We start from the raw sequence: 23,248 nt of genomic DNA, 5'->3' as shown, positions 1-23,248 counted from the left end.
TGAGACAGACAGAGTTTCGCTCTTGTTGCCCAGTCTGGAGTGCAACGGCGTGATCTCGGCTCACCACAACCTCCACCTCCCGGGTCCAAGCAATTCTCCTGCCTCAGCCTCCTGAGTAGCTGGGATTACAGGCATGTGCCACCATGCCCAGCTAATTTTTTTGTATTTTTATTAAAGACAGGGCTTCTTTATGTTGGTCAGGCTGGTCTCGAACTCCCGACCTAAGTTGAGCCGCCCTCCTCGGTCTCCCAAAGTGCTGGGATTACAGGCGTGAGCCACCGTGCCCAGCCAAAAGATATTCTTAAATTATCACCTTCATATTCAAAATAAGATTTCTATCATAATGCTATATTAGATCCAGCCAATTTTTATTTGATATTATTATAAAAAACAAATGTTTTATGCAAATGACTACATTTTGGGAAAAATAATTTTCTAAGACCAATGAATTATGTAATATGTAAAAACTCCAAGACTAAATTAAATACACATCTTGTAGGTATGTCTGCATTTCATGTCTGCATTTCTGTGAGTATAATTTTACAAGTAATGAAGTATATGAAAGAATTTTTAAAGGGTCTATTTCTCACATTACATATGTCTAATTAATAACTATAACTTATTCTTATCTGAGTACTTAAGAATATGAGAACAATAACCTTCACTGGCCCATTTAAGAAGAAAAAAAAACAACATTTTCCAAGGAATTCAACATGGGTTTGAATTCTGAATTTGGCCACTTAGTAGCCAAGGAGACCTATGCAATTTATATTCGTGGCCTTTGTTTTTTCTCAATAAAAGAGGTGATTCTGATATTGAAAAAGCACCTTTCTAAAAGTTGTTCAACATGGTTTTGTTGTAAAATACTACTGAACCTTTCTATCTAGTGGAATTCCTCATCAGAACAAGTGTCTGACACCAAGATCCTGTTAATAATTGGGTCTCCGGTCAGTTTACCTGAGTAGCTTACTAATTCACTTGGCAGGTGGAGCTGCTCGGTACAAATTTTCCTTTCGAATAAAACTAAAGGCAAATGTATGTCTGGGTTTCCTTTCTGGAAATGTACTACTCACTTCCTTCAGTCTCAGAGGGCACCTCATCAAAAGGGCCGTAACTCACCTTTCTAACCCAGGCTTCCAACACTGCCTCCTCCATTGCACTTGATCCTTCCCCATCACACTCATCGCTTCTTGGTGTGTTACATATTCCTTTATTGTCTGTGTCCCTTCATCACCATGTACGTCCATGAAAGCAGACATTTTGCTGTTGTCCAGCAACATATAAAGGCAGATGGTTTGGAATTCTAAATTTGGCCACTTAGAAGCCAAGGAGATCTATGCAGTTTACTTGAGGTTTTTCTCATCTCTAAAAGAGTATATAATAATAATGATAATAAAAATGATTTCACACAGGATTGTTACAGAATTAAAAGATACAATAATACCATGTGAAGTGTGACACACAGTACATTTCACATCATAAATATTCAAAAAAGAATGATGCTCTTTTATTACTTTTCAAAAAAATGCTAACAGATAAAATCAGAAAAGTCATATGATAGCTTTTCAAACTTTGCTCTTTAAGAGCAATAAAACTTTAAATGATATTATTCCTCTTTGCTGCCACAAATGTCACCTGCACAGTTATGCAGCTACAGCCATGATTCCATAGAATAATAAAGAACTTATAATTTGAAAACATACTAACCCCCCCCAAAAAAAAACCACAACTCTTGAAATTTGAATATCCAGAGGACCATTATTAAGCGTAAGATAGAAAAATCTACAAAATTATTACATAAATGATGCCAACTGTGTTTCAGTAATTCTTGTGAAATGAACAGAAACCCTGATAAGCTGTTTCAGAAAGTAAAATTAAAACAGTTTTCGTAGAACATTTTTGAGAACTATGAGTTTCCAATTACTTCTCAAAGTGAGTGTATATAAACTAGCTAATGAGAGTAGCAGAAACAAAAAAACACCAAATTTCACATCTAAGATTCTGACTACAATTCTATGGTCAAGACAATTGTTGTCTTAAAAGTGCTGAAGTCACTGTAGTAACAGCTAGTGAAAATATATTTGAATTTCATAGGCTCATCTTTCACAGTAGAGAGAAATTCCATCACATCTTGAAGTGTACATACCTATAATAAGGGCCTAGTCTGAATTATAATCTATTCTCTAGAGTTATAAATAAAATCTAGCTCATTAATTAGTAAGGGGCATTTCCTAAATTCAGACAGTAACAAGGGTCTGCTTCAAATCACACGAGATTTTATAACTTTCATATTTGAAATTTCATTGTACTTATAAATACTTGATATCAAAAAATAAGTTTTTTCAATGGGCCCAACATGTCAGCAACTAGAAGAAAATACTAATAACTTCTGATACACACATAAATTCCAAATAGTTTTGCTAAAAGTCTACAAGGAGTTTCTAAACATATACATCTGCCTTTGTAAATAGGGACATTCAACAAATAGTCATTTTGCACTGACTTACGTCTCCTCCTCACCAACCACACTTCCCCAGGTTGTCAGGATGACTAAGCAGCACAGAGGGAAGGAGTCTACACACTGTAAGAACTCCATTTCTTCCTCCAAATCTCAGGAGTCAAAGAACAGACATCACCATCCACTCCTCTCACATAAACGGAAAGTCAGAGAAACATATATGAAGTGCCTTGCTAACATCAGGCAATGACTGTATCTGGCAGTGAGGATACAAAGATAAGTAAGGCTAAGTTGCTAGTGGAGACAAATGTAATGCTGACCGCTCCAGAGACGTATCACAAAGGTTCCCAGGGAGTCAAGAGAAGGAAGGCACTCTGCCCTCTCATATTCCAACATAAGATTACTTCCAACCTTCCTTCTGACTCCCCTGTTTACCTGCTCTATAAAATCCCAGAATTTCTCCCTCTTCTTTAAGGATTTCCTCATTAATGAACCTTCTCTCTATTGCAAGAGCCTGAATAAAACCATCTCCTTAATTGTTTGGTGCATTTTAACGTTCACAAAAGGTACCATCTTACTTTGACTGCAATTCAAGGCAAGGGAGCTAAGATTTCTGTTGCTGCGTCAAGCCATTTTGACAGTGCAGCTGGCTCCAGTCTCAGATGATGAGAGACTCAACTCTCACCACAGAAACTTGGCCTCTTTTGGTGCCCCATTAGATCAAATGTGACATCATGTGCTGAGATGGACCTGTGGGGCTGTGACATATGAAGAAGTGACTGCGGTTGGGCCTTGAAGAAGCAATGTGCTCTGAGCAGCGGTCTCATAAAAATATGTTGCTGCAATTATAGAGGCTTCCCTGCAATACTTCTTTAGAGGTTCCTCTGTTACTACACACCCTGTGCACATTTACACATGGACACAAACATTGACAACTTTACCTTCTGCACAGAAGCCAAACCCACTAGGAAATACCACACTGAAGAGGCTTCAATGCACATATTTTAAAAAAAGAAAAAAGAAAAGAAAGAATGTGAATAGCATCCTCAAATTAGTCCAAAGAATACAAACTGAGGAAACTGATAAAAACAGACATACTCAATGGTTAAAGAAGGAACTGGCAAACTATAGCTCATGGGTCAAATCTGGTCAGCTGCTTTTATAAATAACAAAACATAACATAACAAGCACAAAATAATAAGCTTCACACTTTACTGGAACAAATCCACACTCATTTTTAAAATATATTTTCTATGGTCGTGTGCTGTAACAGCAGAGACAAGTAGTTACAACGAAGACCACTGGCCAAAAAGCCAAGTATTGCTATCTGGCCCTTTACAGAAAAAGTTTGACAACTCCTAGGATAATGCATCAAAATTAATGCCTAACCCTCAACACAGAGAACAGCCTCCAAACTCGAAATTATATTCAAGTATAGTTAAAAGATCACCATTCTACTTTCTCAGTAGTTCTTTCTTTTGGGTGAAATATGATTTTTCCTAATTTGTAGACTTTCTATTCTTGTGTAACACAATTAAAATAATACCAGCATCTATTGGACTAAGCAGGAAGAAATGCTTAAGCACTTCTAGTTCAGCCTTTTTGTCAACTGAACAATAAACTGTGTTAAATTTTGCTAATGGAGACTAATATGAAAAAGCCTCCTTAGCACAGAGAAGACTCCTAATATGTTACTGCTTTTCAAATTTAATATAATTCTTTTTGTGAGGCAATAATTGCATCTTTTTTGCAGGGTTCACTGATTGGAGTAAACAGTGAAGGTCAGGGGATGTGAACGATCTCAGGGTGTCTCCCAACTCCACCTCACCTTCTCAGATCCCACCCACACCATTTCCTCCTCACCCTGAGAGTCAGGAGGCACTTGGTAATGTTGAGTGCTTCTTGCTTGCTCTCTTGGTCTGACGATGGAGTCTGGGCACTACTGAAATAAACCTGGAAAGATACATTCAAACGAGATTGTAAAGGAAGTTTAATAATAAGTTAAGGAACATGTTTCTGAAGAGGAGAGGGACATGATCTTGTCTGTGTGTTGCAATGATAATTTTGGAGGGCATGGGGAAAGGATGGAGAGGGAAGTTACTAGAAACAAGAATGGCTGACACTGTTACTCAGGCAGAGAGAATAAGCACCAGAGACCTTGCCCAGGCAATGGCAGCAAGAACCAAGAAGAGAAAAGAGATGGGAAATACAGTCTCAAGGTGGAAGCAACTGAACTATTTTGCCAACTGATTTTGAAGTTCATTGTCTTTTTCCCATTTTTTATAGCTGTTTGAATGCTTTCCTTTTAGAAAAGGACATTCTTAAGGACATTTGATTGTTAGGTTCTAAGCTCTTTAAGAGCAAGGACAATGCCTAATTTCTTTTTTTTCCCTAATATTTACATCCAAACTGCATGGCATAGATGTTGTGGCATGAGATGCAGTCTGCAGAGCAGAACAGGGAGAAACTGGAGTGGTAGCAGCTGGGGCCCAGATCCCGCCTCCTTCACTTCCTAGCTGTTTGCCCTTGCCAGTACTCCATTTTCTCAGTACAACGTGGAATATAATGTCTGTTTTAGGATTGTTTTAAGAATGAGAGAGAAAAGAGAAAGGGAGAATGTGTTTCTATAGATGTGCATGTAACATTTATAGAAATGGGCATTCAGGAAAAAGAAATTGTTACTAGTATTTTCACACTAGTTGCCCCTCCCCTTTAGGAAAGAACATTTACTGGGCTTGGTTTTCTCTAAAAAATTATCTTGAAGGTTTATTTTATTCTAAGAGATGTGCAGTGGGAGTCATTTTCAAGGAAGTACCTTGAAAAATCCAGGGGAAAATTGTACTGAAAATGTGAGTCATACAGCAACTGATTATAGTTCTAGCTTAATAAACCTAATAATTTTCTCCTCACTATATCCTGCCAAGGACACACCTCCTTACTGAAGGCTCAATGTTTCAAGAAATAATAGGTGCTAATAAGTGAGTTAATTGAAATGTGCATCTAAAGCAAGGTATTCAGTAAGATACTGATTAAAAATACTGCTCAGTACCAGAGGGTTTAGAGTGCCTTAGGCAGAGCAGTAACAAGAGGAGAAAATTAATGGCATCTGACCACTCTAGCTCCCCAATACAAATCCAACTTAAGATATGAGGGAAAAAATAAGGTTTCTTTGATTTTTGAGAAACTCTGAGAAGATCTCTGCTGACATTTGAGAAGAGGCAAGTTTCTTCAGAGAGTGCATGACATGGTAATGTGGTTTGGCTCTGTGTCTCCACCCAAATTTCATGTCGAGTTGTAATCCCCAGGTGTCAAGGGAGGGACCTGGTGAGAGGTGATCAGATCACAGAGGCGGGTTCCCTCATGGGGTTCTCATGATAGCGAGTGAGTTCTCACGAGCTCTGACGGTTTAAAACTGTGTGGCTTTCTTTACTGTCTTTCTCCTGTTGCCATGTGAGACATGCCCTTCTTCCCCTTCACCTTCTACTACGATTCTAAATTTCCTAAGACCTTCCCAGCCATGCAGAATTGTGAGTCAATTAAACCTCTTATCTTTATAAATTACCCAGTCTTGAGTAGTTATCGCAGTGCGAAAATAGACTAATACACAGGGCCACTGATATTCTGATTCTAGAGACTATCCATGGAATTGTCTTCTTATCCCAACACTAAAGAATGGCTCCTGTGCCTTCCCCTCTGAGGTGGAAAAAAAAAATCGGTTTTCTTCACGACCTTCTTGTAACCTCCTACAAAGATCAGGAAACCTTTAAAGGGCATAGCAATTTGTTGTATCTTGAAGAAAAAATGTCTCCAGATCATGGTTTTATTTACAAAGCAGACTGTCACCTATACTGAATGATGGATTTCAAGTTAAGTTGGAAGTGAGCTACCCTGAGCAGCAACTCGTGAATTACATTGATTTTCAAATGTCTACCTTGTGAGTTTTTTTTTTTCATTCAATTTAATTGTATTAAATACAGAGCAGTAAAATATAGTGTGAACCTCACAGTGAGTGGGGAAAAAAGAGATATTTGACAAAGTCACAGTTCTTTCTGCATGAATCTTTTTTATGAGACATGGATTTAAGTATATCTTAGCAAGAAAACAAAAATATAGCTTTGAAGTATTACCTATCTACTTACTAAGACAATCTGGATTTTCAATATGAATCAAGGAAAATGACTTAAAAGCCTACAAGTAATCTGAAAAATGTTTTCTTCTCCAGTGAGTACGCTGAGTGGCAAATCTCTGTGCTATTCTTTATCCCCATGTAACAACAGAACAGTCAATGACGTTTTAATGTAAAATCCAAGAATGATTCCGATTCTGCATAAGATTTTAAAAGTTCTCTGGGGTTTAGAAAACTGATGACAACCTTTATTTAAAGCCAGATTGAATGAAATCATGTTTCTTTTAAGTAAGTCAGCATGCCTAAGAAAATAAGTTTTACTAAAAACTGAACAGAGTTGCATATTGTTTTAATAGTCCTTCAGCTTACAGTTTAACACAAGAATTGAGAATTAAAGCAGCTTTTTATCTGACCTTTTGTTTTAATCTACTGTTTACCAGCCTAATACTTTGACAATTTTGAAATTTTACAACAATCTCTAGAATATTGGATATAGAAATGTCTTCTTTGCCAATATTCAGAAAATGGCAAGTCATCTTACCAAGAACAATTTATCAATATCTATTTAAAGTTCACCTAGTAAATGACATACATGCATTGTTTTGGGTCAGATAACACTGTACTACTACCACATGAAAAAAATAAAAGCAAACTACCAAATATATTAGGGAGAATGACTACTTTCCTCTAAGTGCAGCAGATGTCAATTGCAATGAGTATTTGACTGCAGTGTCATTATGCTGAAATTGGATTTCTAAAGAAATGCACAGAAGAATTTCTATCAAAATACAATAAATATTTACCCCTTCTGACCTTTCTGCAGAATATGATTTGCTGAAAGGGTCACAGTCAATATCAATTCACAGAAAAAGAAAATGACTTACGAGAAGATAAGACTTCATGACCAAATTGCAAAATTACTAGACGCAAAAAAAGAGGAAGATGCAGCTGTCCCTTCCTATACATGACAGACATGACCCCCAAAGAACTGGAGGTAAATCAAATCATGTTTTAAAATGAACTCACAGGAAGCTCTTGAATAAGTTCTCTTTCCTACAATACTCTTGCTTTCCAGGCTAGAGATCAAACTCTTTGTCAAAGGCAAAGCCCATGTTCACCCAGATTCCTGAGCTCATTAGTTGATAAAATTAAATAATGGAAATCTTGCTGGCTTGCATGTTTTCACATAGATTATATATCACACAGGTAACCTGAATACCCTATTACAGTGACTAGCACCTAGTGGGCCTGCATCTAATTCCAATCTGAAACATTACCTACTGCCCATGAGTTGCTACTTCTCCTATATGACTAAATGTTGAGATTTTACAGACCAAAGGTAGGGCCAATATTCTGGCTGGCATTCTTCTATTTAATAAGTCCATTTTAAAAGTACATGATCTAGATGATCTAGGTAATATTAACTGTAAAACAATTTTTAAGACCAGGTGTGGTGGCTCATGCCTGTAATCCTAGCACTTTGGGAGGCCAAGGCAGGCAGATCACTTGAGGTCAGGAGTTCGAGGCCAGCCTGGCCAACACGGTGAAACCCCGTCTCTACTAGACATACAAAAAATTAGCTGGGCATGGTGGTGCATGCTTGTAGTCCCAGGTACTGGGGAGGCTGAGGCAGGGGAATCACTTGAACCTGGGAGGCAGAGGCTGCAAAGAGCCAAAATTGTGCCACTGCACTCTAGCCTGGAAGACAGTACAAGACTCTGTCTCAAAAAAAAAAAAAAAAGTTTACATATATAATTTTGTAACATGGAATTCGCCGCCCACGCCAAAAAAAAAAAGGCATTTTCTTTTAGGGGAAAAAAAGCCCATGACCATTTTTAAGCTCCTTGGATTGAACCCATGCTATAAATAGATTTATAAAAGGCTGCTCTTTGCTGCCCTAAGGCATGCAGTCAGTGTCTCCCTTGCCTTCCTTCCTTTACTCAATCTGTCATTGCACTGATGCTGTCCTAATAACCTCATTCGCCCTAAACATACTGCTTTTTTTCTTTCCCTAGCTTTTTGCAGTAGTTCTAACACCACCAACTGTATGTTTCTCTAGAGAAAGCTTTTGTTGTTCCTGCTTTCGTCGTTCATGCTTTCCTTCCAATGATCCCTGGCCTTAGCACCACAATGATCCTGCCTTAAGCATCCAATGATCCTGCCTTAGCACCACCACTTCAGAGTGGAGAGGAGGACGACAGAGATGGTGCCTTATCTAAGACCTCCCAGAAGTCGTGCCTGAAGGGCTCCTGCAGCAGGGCCAGGGAGCCGCTTCTGACACGGCATGGAAGCAACAGCCTTTGCTTTCCTTTCACCTCCTCCCAGGGTACACTTGTTTGCTGGTACAGGATAAGAAACTAAAGAAGTCAAATAAGTGCTATCAAACAAGGTTATATAAAGCACATGAAAACACACTTCTCATTTCTGGATTGTTCCCTAAGACTGCCTTCAGAAAAATTGTGTCTTCTGTTGGTTCGTTTTACTTCCTTTGTCGTGGGAGACAATTTTTAACTTTCAGGAGCTAAAGCTCCTAACAAAGACTCTTTGCCTTCTACATGCCCAGCAATTTAAGAGACGACCTCTCATCTCTAGTGACATGGACAGACCCTACTTTTAATACCATCTCTAATGAATTTGCCCAAGAGAGAAACTCCAAACTCTTTCAGTACATGTCTGTCAAACTGAGGGATACATATCCCAGGGATATAAATGACAGAGTGATGGGTTCCATGAAGCCAATGAACAAACACTGGAACTATTTAGAAAAAGCATGTTTAGAGTCAAGTAAAACAGTTACATTATAGAACAGAATGCAAACTTTGGTTAATGTCTAGGATAAAGCGGAAAAATTCAAATATATTTGAGCTTACCACAGCTGCCTCCTGTTATAACTAGGCCCCAAAGGGCCTGCCTCTCTTCACTCAACTTTGAAGCTGAGCAGAAAAGTTTGTCAATCAGGCCAGGCGCGGTGGCTCAAGCCTGTAATCCCAGCACTTTGGGAGGCTGAGACGGGCGGATCACGAGGTCAGGAGATCGAGACCATCCTGGCTAACACGGTGAAACCCCGTCTCTACTAAAAAATACAAAAAACTAGCCGGGCGATTGGCGGGCGCCTGTAGTCCCAGCTACTCGGGAGCCTGAGGCAGGAGAATGGCGTAAACCCAGGAGGCGGAGCTTGCAGTGAGCTGAGATCCGGCCACTGCACTCCAGCCTGGGCGCGAGACTCCGTCTCAAAAAAAAAAAAGTTTGGCAATCATTGCTTAAGTAATTAGCTATGTCTCTATCAGGATTCTGTATCTGTTGATAATACAGGCCATGACTCTATTACACATCTATGCAATATGATATAAACTAGGAAAACAAACCAGACATACCACAAAATGATGGAAATCATATGTTACTTTGTATTTAAATTTGCTTTCAATTCTGAAAACAGTCATTGTGTCCCTACTAATTTAACACTTAGGCTTGGGAACCTGAGATAAAAGATGTATAGTTAGTTCTTACTGCAATATCTTAGAAATCTGGTACATGTACACTTTATAGCCATGATCGAAACTTGCAAAAATCAATCTGGCCCACTTAATAAAACAGAATTTTGCATCTGCTGTTTCCTCTCTCTGGTACAGTCTTCCCTCCAGTTCTCTATTGCTGATTCCTTTTCACCCTTCAAGTTCATCTCTTCAGAGAGGCTTCCCTAACCATCCCATGTAAAGTACCCCTTTTCATTCCCTCTATAAGCATTTTATTATTCTGTTCATTTTTTTCAAAGCAATTACCATAATTTGTACTTATCTGGTAGTTAATTGCTCTTTCATTTATTATTTGTGTGCCTCATCCAATGAGAATGGACCAGAATCTTGTCAGTCTTATTTACTGCCACATCCCCACCTCTGATGCATGTCACTCAATAAACACTTTTGAAAGAAATACTGCCACATAGCATTTAGAAATAAAGAGGGGGCACGTCTCACAGACTTTCAAAACCCTAAAAAAAAAACAGACCTTGAAGCTATTATAATCTGGCTTTCTTTTCTTACAAACCTAAAAAGAAACCAAGGTGCGGCAACTCTCCCGAGATTCATTTAAGATGGCAAGTTTTAGACACAGCCAGTGAGTGATATTCTTCCATCTCCCTGTCTCCCACTCCAGTGAGCTCTCCAAACCAAGCTGTTGTTTCTGCTAGTCTTACTTTATTATTCCTACAGGATGTATAAACAATGCTGAGCACACGTGAAAACCAAATGTTTGCTTCTTTTCCCATACTGCCTTTTTGTTGTTGTTTTGCCAACTACAGTGGAAAAAAACACACAAAACATTGTATGTCATGCAAAAGAGTCTGACCTCGATGCCATGAGCACAAGAGATGAGATTCTACTGCACTCCAACCTTATTCCACGGTATGGCCTGGAAGTCTCAACTTTGCTGTTGGCATGGCCAGAGCAACTGCCATATCTACTATATATAGTGTTGTTTTAAACCAAGAGAAATGTTCTATACACTGACAATCTCAAACATCCAAAAAGTAAATTAATGTAGCCAATATACACTTCAATGAGTATTTGATTGCAGTGTCATTATGCTGAAATTCAGTATCTAGGCCTATTTTCCTCAAAGAGGTCAAGTTTAAATTCAAGTGAACAAGAAAAGAAAAATTTCTATGAAAAGAGAAGGATCACATATGCAAGTGTCATAACAGTCACAAGTCATAAATCCACTGGGGAACTGCTAGACAAGACATGGTTTACTGATCTGGAATCAGACCTACTTATTAGTAAGCTCAATGAGAACAGGTATCTAAGCTACCATATTCGATAAAACATTCCTCCTTACAAGAAACAGTGTGTCTCAAACAACGTCTTTCTAAATTCCTGGAATATCGGGATAATTTGTGGTGCCTACATCAAGGTTCCCTTCAGGCAGCTGCACTCTACTGCCCACAGTTCCCAGGCTTGATGATGTGGATCAAAATTCTCAGGATCCATGGACAGATTAACAGGCCATTCTCTAACCCTCCAACACAATGGCTTTTCTGCACCACATCTTTTCTGTGCCAGTGCATTTTTATTACTTTGAAGTTAGCCGTTTCTTTATGTGCATTTGTCCAGCTAGCCTACCGTTCTTGAATGAAGCATGATGGAGGGATAAGACCATATCAGTTTGTTAACACTAAGTCCTTGCACTGGTCTCTACTTTCTAATTAAACTGACCCAGAGTCTTGCTCCCGAACATCACAATACCGATATACAATTCACAGTTCTGCAGACCACATTTTACTGTGGTCAAGTTTCTTAATCATAAAAAATCAGGTCCCCAATCACTGGTGCCATGTAATCTGGCAAATCTGTCTGAATGCATTCATGCCATAGTGCTCTTAACTGTGTACTTTTTAAAAAGAACACTTAAATGTTAGACCTAATACCATAAAACCCTAGAAGAAAAATCTAGGTAGTTTACCATTCAGGACCAGGCATGGGCAAGGACTTCATGTCTAAAACACCAAAAGCAACGGCAGCAAAAGCAAAAATTGACAAATTGGGATCTATTAAACTAAAGGAGCTTTTGCACAGCAAAAAAATCTACCATCAGCGTGAACAGGACCTACAGAATGGGAGAAAATTTTTGCACCTACTCATCTGACAAAGGCAATATCCAGAATCTACAAAGAACTCAAAACAAATATACGAGAAAAAAACAAACAATCCCCATCAAAAAGTGGGGAAAGGATATGAACAGACATTTCTCAAAAGAAGATATTTCATACAGGCCAAAGACACATGAAAAAATGCTCATCATCCACTCGCCATCAGAGAAATGCAAATCATAAACCCAATGACGATACCATCTCCCACACCAGTTTAAGAATGGCAATCCTTAAGAAGTCAGGAAACAACAGGTGTTGGGAGGAATGTGGCAGAAATAGGAACACTTTACACTGTTGGTGGGATTTGTAAAACTAGTTCAACCATTATGGAAAACAGTATGGCAATTCCTCAAGGATCTGAAACTAGATGTACATTGACCCAGCCATCCCACTACTGGGTATATACCCAAAGGATTATAAATTCATTATATACAAAAGACACATCGTACATATGTTTATTGCAGGCACTAATTCAACAATAGCAAAGACTTGGAATCAACCCAATGCTCCATCTGTGACAGACTGGATTAAGAAAATGTGGACATATACACCATGGAATACTATTGCCAGCCATAAAAAAGGACGAGTTTGCGTCCTTGTGTAGGGACATGGATGCAAGCCTGGAAAACCATCATTCTTACAAATAATCACCAAGAAACAGGAAAACCAAACACCGCATGTTCTCACTCATAGGTGGGGAACTGAACAATGAGACTCACTTAGGACTCGGGAAGGGGAACATCACGCACTGGGGCTATCATGGGGGAGGGAGGTGAGGGGAAGGAGGGAGGGCTTGCATTGGGAGAGTTATTACAAGATATAAAGATGAATTGATGGGTGCTGACGATGTTGATGGGTGCAGCACACCAACATGGCATAGTATACATATGTAACAAACCTGCACTGTTATGCAATGTACCTAGAACTTAAAGTATAATAATAAAAAAAAAAAAAAAAAAAGGTATTGGATTGGCATAAAAAAAAAAAAAGAACATAAAGATTAGCTTAAATTAGCAAGATGATCTACTTCAAATAATAAAATTTAGAAACGGATAAGTTAATAATTCTATTAGTTCCAAAGTTTAGAATATTTACTCAAGCATGAGCAAATGTTATTAGGATCCAGTGAATAATATTAGAGTATTTTTAAAAACCTGTGCCAAATGTGAATGTAAAACAAAACTGGGGAATAGGGAATTATTTTATCTATATCCAAGAAAAGGGGCCCTATTTAGCTCCCAAAGACTTCTGATAAAACCTAAAGCAGATGTTGATAATTGCAACCCTATGTACCCCAGATTTCTTTAAAAATTCATTTGGTTATATATTCTGAATAATGTATAAAACTCAAATAGGATACACTGTCAACACATGCATGGCTAGAGTAGTCAGACATATTTTTTAGCAGTCAAAATGAAGCTATATCCTTAATGCTTTGTAATAAAATCAATGATATCCATATCCCTAAACAAGAAGGCTTTTAAAATTAAATTCTTATCCTTTATATAAATTAATAAAAATATAGGGTATAAATAGTATTTAACAATTGTTCTCTCACCCTGAAAAGTTTTTCCACTCACACATTATTTGTACATGAGTTTCAAATGTAGGAATTACTACAATTAAAACAAATTCATGGCCAGGTGCAGTGGCTCACGCCTGTAATCCCAGTACTTTGGGAAGCCAAGGTGGGCAGATCACCTGAGGTCAGGAGTTCAAGACCAGCCTGACCAACATGGTGAAACCTCATCTCTACAAAAAATACTGAACTTAGCTGGGTGTGATGGCCCATGCCTGTAATCCCAACTACTCGGGAGGCTGAGGAAGGAGAATCACTTGAACTCGAGAGGCAGAGGTTGCAGTGAGACAAGATCATGCCATTGCACTCCAGTCTGGGCTATAGAGTGAGACTTCATCTCAAAAAAAAAAAAAAAAAATCATATTTCATTTGAGTTACTGAGAAGAGGAATTTAGACAGCAGCATAAAATAAGTTGTCATTTAAATAGACATTTTAAGACAATTTTTTAAATGAACACAATGTTGAACTCAGTACAACATTTTGTTAAAGCAAAATTCTCCTTAATCTTTGCACTAATATGTTATTCTAGAAATGCTGACATTGCTGGACACCTGGCAAATGCTCAAAAGTGTTAAAAAAAAATGAACTTCACATAGAATTGGCTCACTGTTAGTTTGTTGAGGCTTTGATCTGAGTAACAAAGTGACAGCATCATGCTATCATGGTACAGGTACGTAAAGTTAAATCAAGCCATACGTGGCTAACACAGAGACCAGCTTCTTCAGAGTGCTCATTCTGTTGTTTCAGAAAGGCAACAATGGTCAGATCCACAAAAAATCATACGAGAAAGTAGACTGGACAGACCTTCTAACACCTGTATATGACATGTATCAACAAAGGAGTGGGTGTGCTTGGCATTTTCTCAGGTATGAAAATAATTTGACTAATATTAATCTGCCTCTCCCCTTGAGCTAACAACTAATATAGAGGCAAAAGGAAGCACAAGAGAAAATAAGACCAATTTGGGAAATGTAAAGTGAGCAGGCTAACTGCTATTGTCGAAAACTGCATTGTGAAATGTCTACCTTTTCCCATCGCTTACATGCTACACATCACTTACCCAAATCAGGCTGTCAAGGTTATAGATCCTGCCTCAGAACTGTCTGGTAAATCTTTATGTGAAATCTTTTCAATAATAAATTCATCAAAATAAATTAACAAGAGACTTTTCTTTTCTTGGTTTTCTGACATGGTAAATTTCAGAATCGAAAATGAATTAAATATTTTAATGAAAATAGGGAAACATAAACTTATTCCTAAACTAGTACATGAGGTACTCATATGATTTATAAAAATTAGTATGAAAATTAATGCAACACATGTAGACAAAGCATTTTAATTTTTTACAATGATTATTTTGAAAACAGTTCAAATAGTTTTTAAATTAATATGGAAGGTCAATAATACATATATANGCCTGACCAACATGGTGAAACCTCATCTCTACAAAAAATACTGAACTTAGCTGGGTGTGATGGCCCATGCCTGTAATCCCAACTACTCGGGAGGCTGAGGAAGGAGAATCACTTGAACTCGAGAGGCAGAGGTTGCAGTGAGACAAGATCATGCCATTGCACTCCAGTCTGGGCTATAGAGTGAGACTTCATCTCAAAAAAAAAAAAAAAAATCATATTTCATTTGAGTTACTGAGAAGAGGAATTTAGACAGCAGCATAAAATAAGTTGTCATTTAAATAGACATTTTAAGACAATTTTTTAAATGAACACAATGTTGAACTCAGTACAACATTTTGTTAAAGCAAAATTCTCCTTAATCTTTGCACTAATATGTTATTCTAGAAATGCTGACATTGCTGGACACCTGGCAAATGCTCAAAAAGTGTTAAAAAAAAATGAACTTCACATAGAATTGGCTCACTGTTAGTTTGTTGAGGCTTTGATCTGAGTAACAAAGTGACAGCATCATGCTATCATGGTACAGGTACGTAAAGTTAAATCAAGCCATACGTGGCTAACACAGAGACCAGCTTCTTCAGAGTGCTCATTCTGTTGTTTCAGAAAGGCAACAATGGTCAGATCCACAAAAAATCATACGAGAAAGTAGACTGGACAGACCTTCTAACACCTGTATATGACATGTATCAACAAAGGAGTGGGTGTGCTTGGCATTTTCTCAGGTATGAAAAATAATTTGACTAATATTAATCTGCCTCTCCCCTTGAGCTAACAACTAATATAGAGGCAAAAGGAAGCACAAGAGAAAATAAGACCAATTTGGGAAATGTAAAGTGAGCAGGCTAACTGCTATTGTCGAAAAACTGCATTGTGAAATGTCTACCTTTTCCCATCGCTTACATGCTACACATCACTTACCCAAATCAGGCTGTCAAGGTTATAGATCCTGCCTCAGAACTGTCTGGTAAATCTTTATGTGAAATCTTTTTCAATAATAAATTCATCAAAATAAATTAACAAGAGACTTTTCTTTTCTTGGTTTTCTGACATGGTAAATTTCAGAATCGAAAATGAATTAAATATTTTAATGAAAATAGGGAAACATAAACTTATTCCTAAACTAGTACATGAGGTACTCATATGATTTATAAAAATTAGTATGAAAATTAATGCAACACATGTAGACAAAGCATTTTAATTTTTTACAATGATTATTTTGAAAACAGTTCAAATAGTTTTTAAATTAATATGGAAGGTCAATAATACATATATAATTTTATATAGGGATATTTATACATAAATAATACATGGATATACATAAATATCCATATATTAAAAAATGTTTTATATATACACACACACAATAATGACAAATAAATAAGACCACTGTATAGTTTTAAATTCATATAAGTATAAAGTCTATATACCTGAGCCGACCTCTTTTTCCTCCTCTTCAATGTTGTTTTTGATGCTATCATATTCCTCATCAATGGTCTGGTTACCACGCATCTGAGATAAAATTCTGCGGGCCTTCTGAGTCTGTCCTTTCTGAATAAGCCATCGAGGGCTCTCAGGCAAAAAGAGAAAGCCAAAAAACTGTATAACTGCCGGAATTGCTGCAAGTCCCAACATGTACCTGCAAGAAAAAAAATCCACATTTACTGTAAAATTTGCTCTTACCATCATGTGCTCACTACATACTTTTGTGTTGTGTTGACAACAATAATATTTAATGCAAAGTTAGCCAGATTTATTTGTGTGTTTGTGTATCTGTCTGTCACTAGGAAAAAAGGATATTTTTGTGCTGTACTGAAAATTTAAAATGAGAAAATCTAATTATTTCTCTATCTTTCCCACAAATTACATTGAAAAGAATGAGCAAAAGTTACAATAATTATGTATACACATTCTAAACCAAACATAATCACCATTCCTATGTAAGGTTAACATATGTAATTTTGTACTTTACAATATAAAATGGGGCTATGATAAAACTTTCTGATATCTGCTTAAAAGGCACACTTTCCATTAAAATAAGTGCCCAAATGTGTTTCTTTATAGTTATTTTTGACTTGTGAATCATTAGTTATAATTTTGTTTTTACAATTTTCCTATTTCATTTTGCCTTCAAGCATCATGTTCATCATCATCACCTGAGGAATGGGCGCCCACAGGAAAAAAAAAGATGGAGTCAGAAACCAATAATCCTAATAAAAATGATGACAAATATAAAAATCTGCTCATATTGTTGTAAGTTATCTGTTATCTCTTTAAATATCTATTCTTAATGGTTGGCAAAATTCTAAATAGCAAATAACAATATCATTTTAACTCCATCCAAGAAATAACAAAAATAGTAATGAGTGTATCAACATCAAAGATCTCTCCAAATTATAATCACCAGACTGATTTCCTAACATCTCTAAAGCCTCCATCTTTTTTAACCAAAGGGGTTGAATTAGATAAACTTTAAGCTGTCTTTCAAGTGGAAACTCCATGCATCTAGGATACCGGGATGTTTTCTGTTAATCCAACTTCTCTAGGTATGTTCCAGGGTAGATTCCTAACAATAGAGCTCAGCAGGCCAATTCTATTTCTATAACAAACCACACTGATATGCGTAAGTCATGGAAGTCACCTGGCTCAATATATTTTTCAAAGCTATTCTACCTTTTAAGCTGTGCTAAACTAAAAGTATAGTAGTCTTAAAGGTTCCAGAGATAAATCTCACTAAATAAGTCTGCTATTTTCCATGCAATTTCATTTTAATTAAAAAATCAGTAGAAGAAAAAATACGATCATTACATGGGTAGTAAGAATACCTTCTACTACAAACTACAAACTAAAACTACACATGGAAACAGAAAAATTAACCAGGATTTGGAAAGTAAATAAACTATTTATGAATGAATGACTAAATGAATCAGTTGGCCTGCAGTGTTAAATCTTATTAGAGGTGTCTTATGCTTTAGGCCATGGATTGTGATAATTACACCAATATTTAGTCACTCCTGCCTCTGCTCATCCACAGAGCACACAGTTTTTTAGCCTTAATTTATGTCTCTGTATCCTGTATTATAATACATTATTTACCTATCCCAATCAATTGCTTAATATTATTTAACTTTGTATTCAGCATAGCATCTAGTCATCTTGCACACAGTAGACACTGAGTACATATTTTATGAAATAATACATAAGCACCTGTATATCTAAACTTTCTACATTAACTAACCAGAAAATAACTGTGCTTTGGATTTACATGACAATATCTTAGAAGACAACTCTTCTGGGTCATTTAGCTCTGCAAATTTACTTGCACAGTAATTCCCTCCAACCAAACCATTCATTATTATAGATATAACTGGACCTTCTCTTCTAGTCCTCGGATGAGAGCTACAGAGATCAGCTCACAAAAATATGTACTGCTGGCCTCTTCTCCTTAAGATGTTAACTTGTATAATTTAATCTGTTATTTAAACATGTGTTTTATTGCTGTAAATCAATAAAACTTCCATCTGAGCTGTGTCAAAGAAATGTTTATACTATATTGATAATTATTTAAAAGTGATTTTTTAAGGTAGACCCTAAATATACAGGATTAGGAAATAAATTTTAAAAGTCCTAAGCCTTTATGTTTCATTTATCTACACCTATCTTTCTATTAAGATAGAAAAGTGGCAGATAATGCTTCAAAAAGCACTGAAATAAATGCAGAAACTGAATCATTTTCAGGTCCAAGATGCTCACATAATATTTTGCACTCTACTACTTGCTATTAAATCCCAGCATGCAGTATTTTAACAAGTTTTTTTAAAACAGAAAAAAGAGAAAGGAAGAGAAGAGAAAAGAGAAGACAAAAAGAAAAGGAAAATACAGACATATATCAGCCTATGTTTCTTAAGTGAGTTACCGAAGACAGAATAGGCCTTCTCACCTTTTGAAATCTGTGCAAGAGTCTGGATCTGAAATGTACAATTTTGTTGCCCTATACCAACGTGGGGAAAAGGAATTTGTACCCTGCTGCCAATCATTAAGAATACTAAAGCTTCTTTCCAGAGATGAGTCAAGAAAAAAATGTTTTACACATTTGTATCCTAATACTTCTAAAAGTAAAATGGAAAGCTTATTTTGTTTTAATTAACTTTCATGATAAAAATATTTTGATATGAATAATTTTCATGGCTTTGAAGAAATGCAGTACACAAGATCAGAGCTTATATAACAGAGGACACAGGAACAGATGTAGGTGTCACATCAGCTCCGGGCATACAAACCACGAGAACCTGGTCAAGTTACTTACCATTTTATTTATTTATTTATTGAGATGGAGTCTCACTCTGTCTCCCAGCCTGGAGTATAGTGGTGCGGTCTCAACTCACTGCAACCTCCGCCTCCTGGGTTCAAGCAATTCTCCTACCTCAGCCTCCTGAGTAGCTGGGACTACAGTTGCGTGCCACCACGCCTGGCTAATTTTTGTATTTTTAGTAGAAACGGGGTTTCAAAATATTGGCCAGGCTGGTCTCGAACTCCTGATCTCGTGATCCACCCGCCCAAAGTGCTGGGATTACAGGCATGCGCCACTGCATTCGGCCAAGTTACTTAACGTTTTAACACACAGGTGATAGTGTCTATTTCATAAGACTGCTGGGGGAATTAAGTGAAATCATTGTAACGTGTTTGTTCTGGCCGTATCACCCAACTAAATTTTCAGCAGGTAGAACTAACCAATTTCTTTCTTAAGAAAAACATTCCTCTAACGATGTGCAGACTGGAGAATAGGAAAGATAAATAAGAGGCTGTGTTGCTGTGGTACTTATAAAAATTTCAACATGAGACAAAAAGAGAAGGATCTCTATAAACTAAACTAAGGCAGTAGTAGTAGGACTACCAGTCCTCTAAATCCAAGGAAAGCAGGAATTAGATGAATGACAGAGTATTGTGATATACTGGGGCAGGCAGTCCCCAAGAAAAGCAAGTAGTTTCCTATTGATACAAGAGATCTCATTATTCTAAATTTAGTCAGGTACTCTAAACCTGGTTTCACATTAGAATCACCTAGGAGGCTGGTGAAACCCACCAGTTTCCAGGCCCACCCTCCCCTAGGGATTTTGATTAATTGATCTGGGCTCTGGGCCCAGGGAGTTCTGTTTTATTAAAAGCTCTCCAGGTGGTGCTAATGTGCGGTTGTGGCTGAGAACCAAGGATCTAAATGCTTTTAAAACCCGGGGTAAACATGAACAACAAGCACCCAAGGTCCACACCTTAGGGCAAAAGCCATTTATCTTCTGCGGGCAAGTAAGCGCACCAGACGAACACACAGTCAAACAGGCATGCCAAGCTCTCATAAGTTTTAAAAATATTTAGTATGTTCTTTACCATCATGATCACTCATCTAAGGATTTAAAATTTTCTAAACTTACAGTTATGAAATGAACTATTTTCTGGCACAGCTAGCAGTACCAGCACCTTCCTACCAAAGCAGGCCATTTAAAGGGAGAGGAACGCTTCCAAATGACAAGGTTAGGCCAGCTATCAATAAAGAACAATCCCACCAATGTCACCTCAGGTTAAGCCTTCTCAATTCCAGAGACTGAAGCTGTGTGAATCATGGATCCTGCATTCCTGGGGCCAGACCTCCTGCTACGGCTCAGCTGAGCAAGTCTGCTGTCTCTTCCATCAGATGGCTAGGGGCCTCACAACAAACCAAACAGCTCCTTCTCTGAACTGCACATTCGCTCTCATTCCTGTTTTAAAGCAATCCTGCTGCTCTCACCTATGTAACGAAAGACAATAATCCTCTAACATCTGCTTCCTTAAGTCATAGACTTTTTGCGCTTCGTGATCATTGACCTCCTCTCTGAACTGACAACATGAGTTAGCATGTTATCTACTCTTTAGCAGTCCAGAGGTGTGATGATTATGTTCCAAATATGTGAAAATCTAGTTGAATGCACAATCTCAGCATAGACATGTAATTGTTTAGTAACAACAATACTAATGGCAATAGTAATAGCTAATGTGTAGCACCAGTTACCATGTGCCAAGCACTGTTCAGAACAGTTAAGAAACATTAACTCCTATGATTTCACAACAACCCTATGAGGCGAGTGCCCATTATTATCCCCACTTTCTAGACAAAGAAATGAGGCACAAAGAAGATACATGGTTAGTATGCAACAGAACTACAGTTAAAATCCAGGAAGTCTGGCTCCTACAATAAATGTTTACTGCAAGTCAAGCTATATTAAATGTTCAGTAATTACTTGATAATTAATTCAGTAGAACAAATAAAAAAAAGTGCATGAATTTACCTTAGCTTCATGTTTAAAGAATTCAGAGGTTCCCTTTGGAAGTATTATTCCCTCACCTCTGTTAAATGCAGTAAAACACTGCAGAAATAACAAAGCAAAAACAAAGCTGGCTGGCTGGGAGCTGTCACTCCTAATTGTGCCCAGCACAGGTGCCCAACACAGTACCACCCACTGGGCTGGGTAACTGCAAGCTGAATTTAAATAACACAGAACTGCTAGTAGGAATGGAATATCCTGTGATTCTCTCAACACCTATCCTTACTAAATCAGAACTCCCTAAGAGCATTACTGTTAAAATAGCTGACTAGTTAAAATACCTCATGTGTAAAGGGTAAATTTGTACTGCTTATTTTGAACACTGTGCCAAACTAAGGTTTTATTTAATGTTTCTTTAACATACACTAGAAAACTTTTCATGCAGGAAAAAGTTGGATAACAAGAAGGTGGGTAATTTTAAAACCATTAGGAGCAAAATATTCGTTTGCAAGGTTTTAAAGGATTTGATCCTTTGAAAATATTTTCTATGATGAATATGATAGATCGCAAGTTGCTTTCAATTTTTCAATCTCTGCATCCCAAAGGTTTCCCCAAGCTTCACTCCTCCTAGAGAAACTGTATAGGAGTAAACAATTGTGTCTTGCTTTTGTGCTGTTTCTTTCCCTTCTCCCCTATGTTCCTGTTTCTCCTTAAATCCACAAATGACATGAAAAGGTTGCCAATGCCTTACAGTGGAAGATCGATATGATCTGTGGTTTTAATTTTAAGTCAAGCTGTAATGGAAAAACTATCCTACTTAAGGGAAGTTTATTACAATACATTATATTTTTTAAAAACATGCAATTGTTTTTATAGCCCTTGAGGAGCTGAATTCTACTAAGAGAAGACACTTTTCACTTTGAGAGGCACAGGAAAGGTTTTCAGACACCATACTCATTTAGCCAGTTATCCTCCCAACAGATCATGAGAGCATTAAGGTACAGGTCAACTATCACTTCCTTACTGGTTTCCCAACTTCATATTGTCAAAACTATGGTTCCAAGCAAAATAACCACCTCATATATTTTAGTCACAGATAATCTTGATACTTTCTAAAACACTAAGATTGGCTCACTGACTATCTCTGAAATGTCATCCTGAGTACAGTGAGGCTTTTTAGCAAATTCTCTAATAACATCCAATGCTGTCTTAAACTAAAAAAAAAAAAATGAAATGAAAAAATTGTATCTGTAATTCCAATTAAGCTTTATTTCCAGTCTGTCTTCTGGCTTGCACTTTTGCTATTGATTAACAAATCGTGTCCATGTTAGCCCATTCTGAATAGCTCAGAGGAATATTATAAATATTAAGATGATTTATTCTTTAAAATTCTATAGCTTCAAGTTGGCATCCTTTCACAAATAACTATAAAATAAACTCAAAATCTTTTTTTCCTGCAATAGTTCACTGAAAATAAAAAGGGTTAGCAATTAGAATCAGTAGATTATTTGAAAACACTACCTAATGAAGATGTATTGTGTTTGCTTAGAAAGCCAAGCCTTGTGATTTCTCTGAGCTGCTACTCAGCTATTTACCCAGGAAACATCTCCTGAATGTATGTTAAATGCCAAGCACTAAAGCTAATCACTGAACACCATGAATAAACTTACCCAGGGATGGCATCCGCCCCCCCCCCCCCCCCCCCCCCCCCCCCCCCCCCCCCACCCCCCCAAAC

At 37.3% G+C, this 23,248-nt stretch overlaps 1 protein-coding gene across 3 annotated transcripts in view; it reads right to left on the bottom strand.

Moving 5' to 3' along the window:
* Window positions 1-23,248, bottom strand: part of SLC2A13 (solute carrier family 2 member 13) — a 301,904-nt gene that overhangs the window by 202,222 nt on the left and 76,434 nt on the right. For 2 of the 3 annotated variants that reach the window (XM_017888588.1, XM_017888589.1), the window contains exon 3: window positions 16,651-16,859. In XM_017888588.1, coding sequence (XP_017744077.1) covers window positions 16,651-16,859 — 209 coding nt within the window. Of the gene's footprint in view, window positions 1-4,321; window positions 4,412-16,650; window positions 16,860-23,248 lie in introns of all 3 variants that reach the window. The other variant, XR_001888464.1, reaches the window with a different exon arrangement.

Source organism: Rhinopithecus bieti, unplaced genomic scaffold (genome assembly GCF_001698545.2).
Source record: "Rhinopithecus bieti isolate Rb0 unplaced genomic scaffold, ASM169854v2 scaffold_18282, whole genome shotgun sequence".
In the NCBI taxonomy this organism is placed as follows: domain Eukaryota; kingdom Metazoa; phylum Chordata; class Mammalia; order Primates; family Cercopithecidae; genus Rhinopithecus; species Rhinopithecus bieti.
The sequence above is the reverse complement of the archived record's forward strand: the minus strand, read 5'-3'. Positions and strand labels throughout refer to the sequence as shown.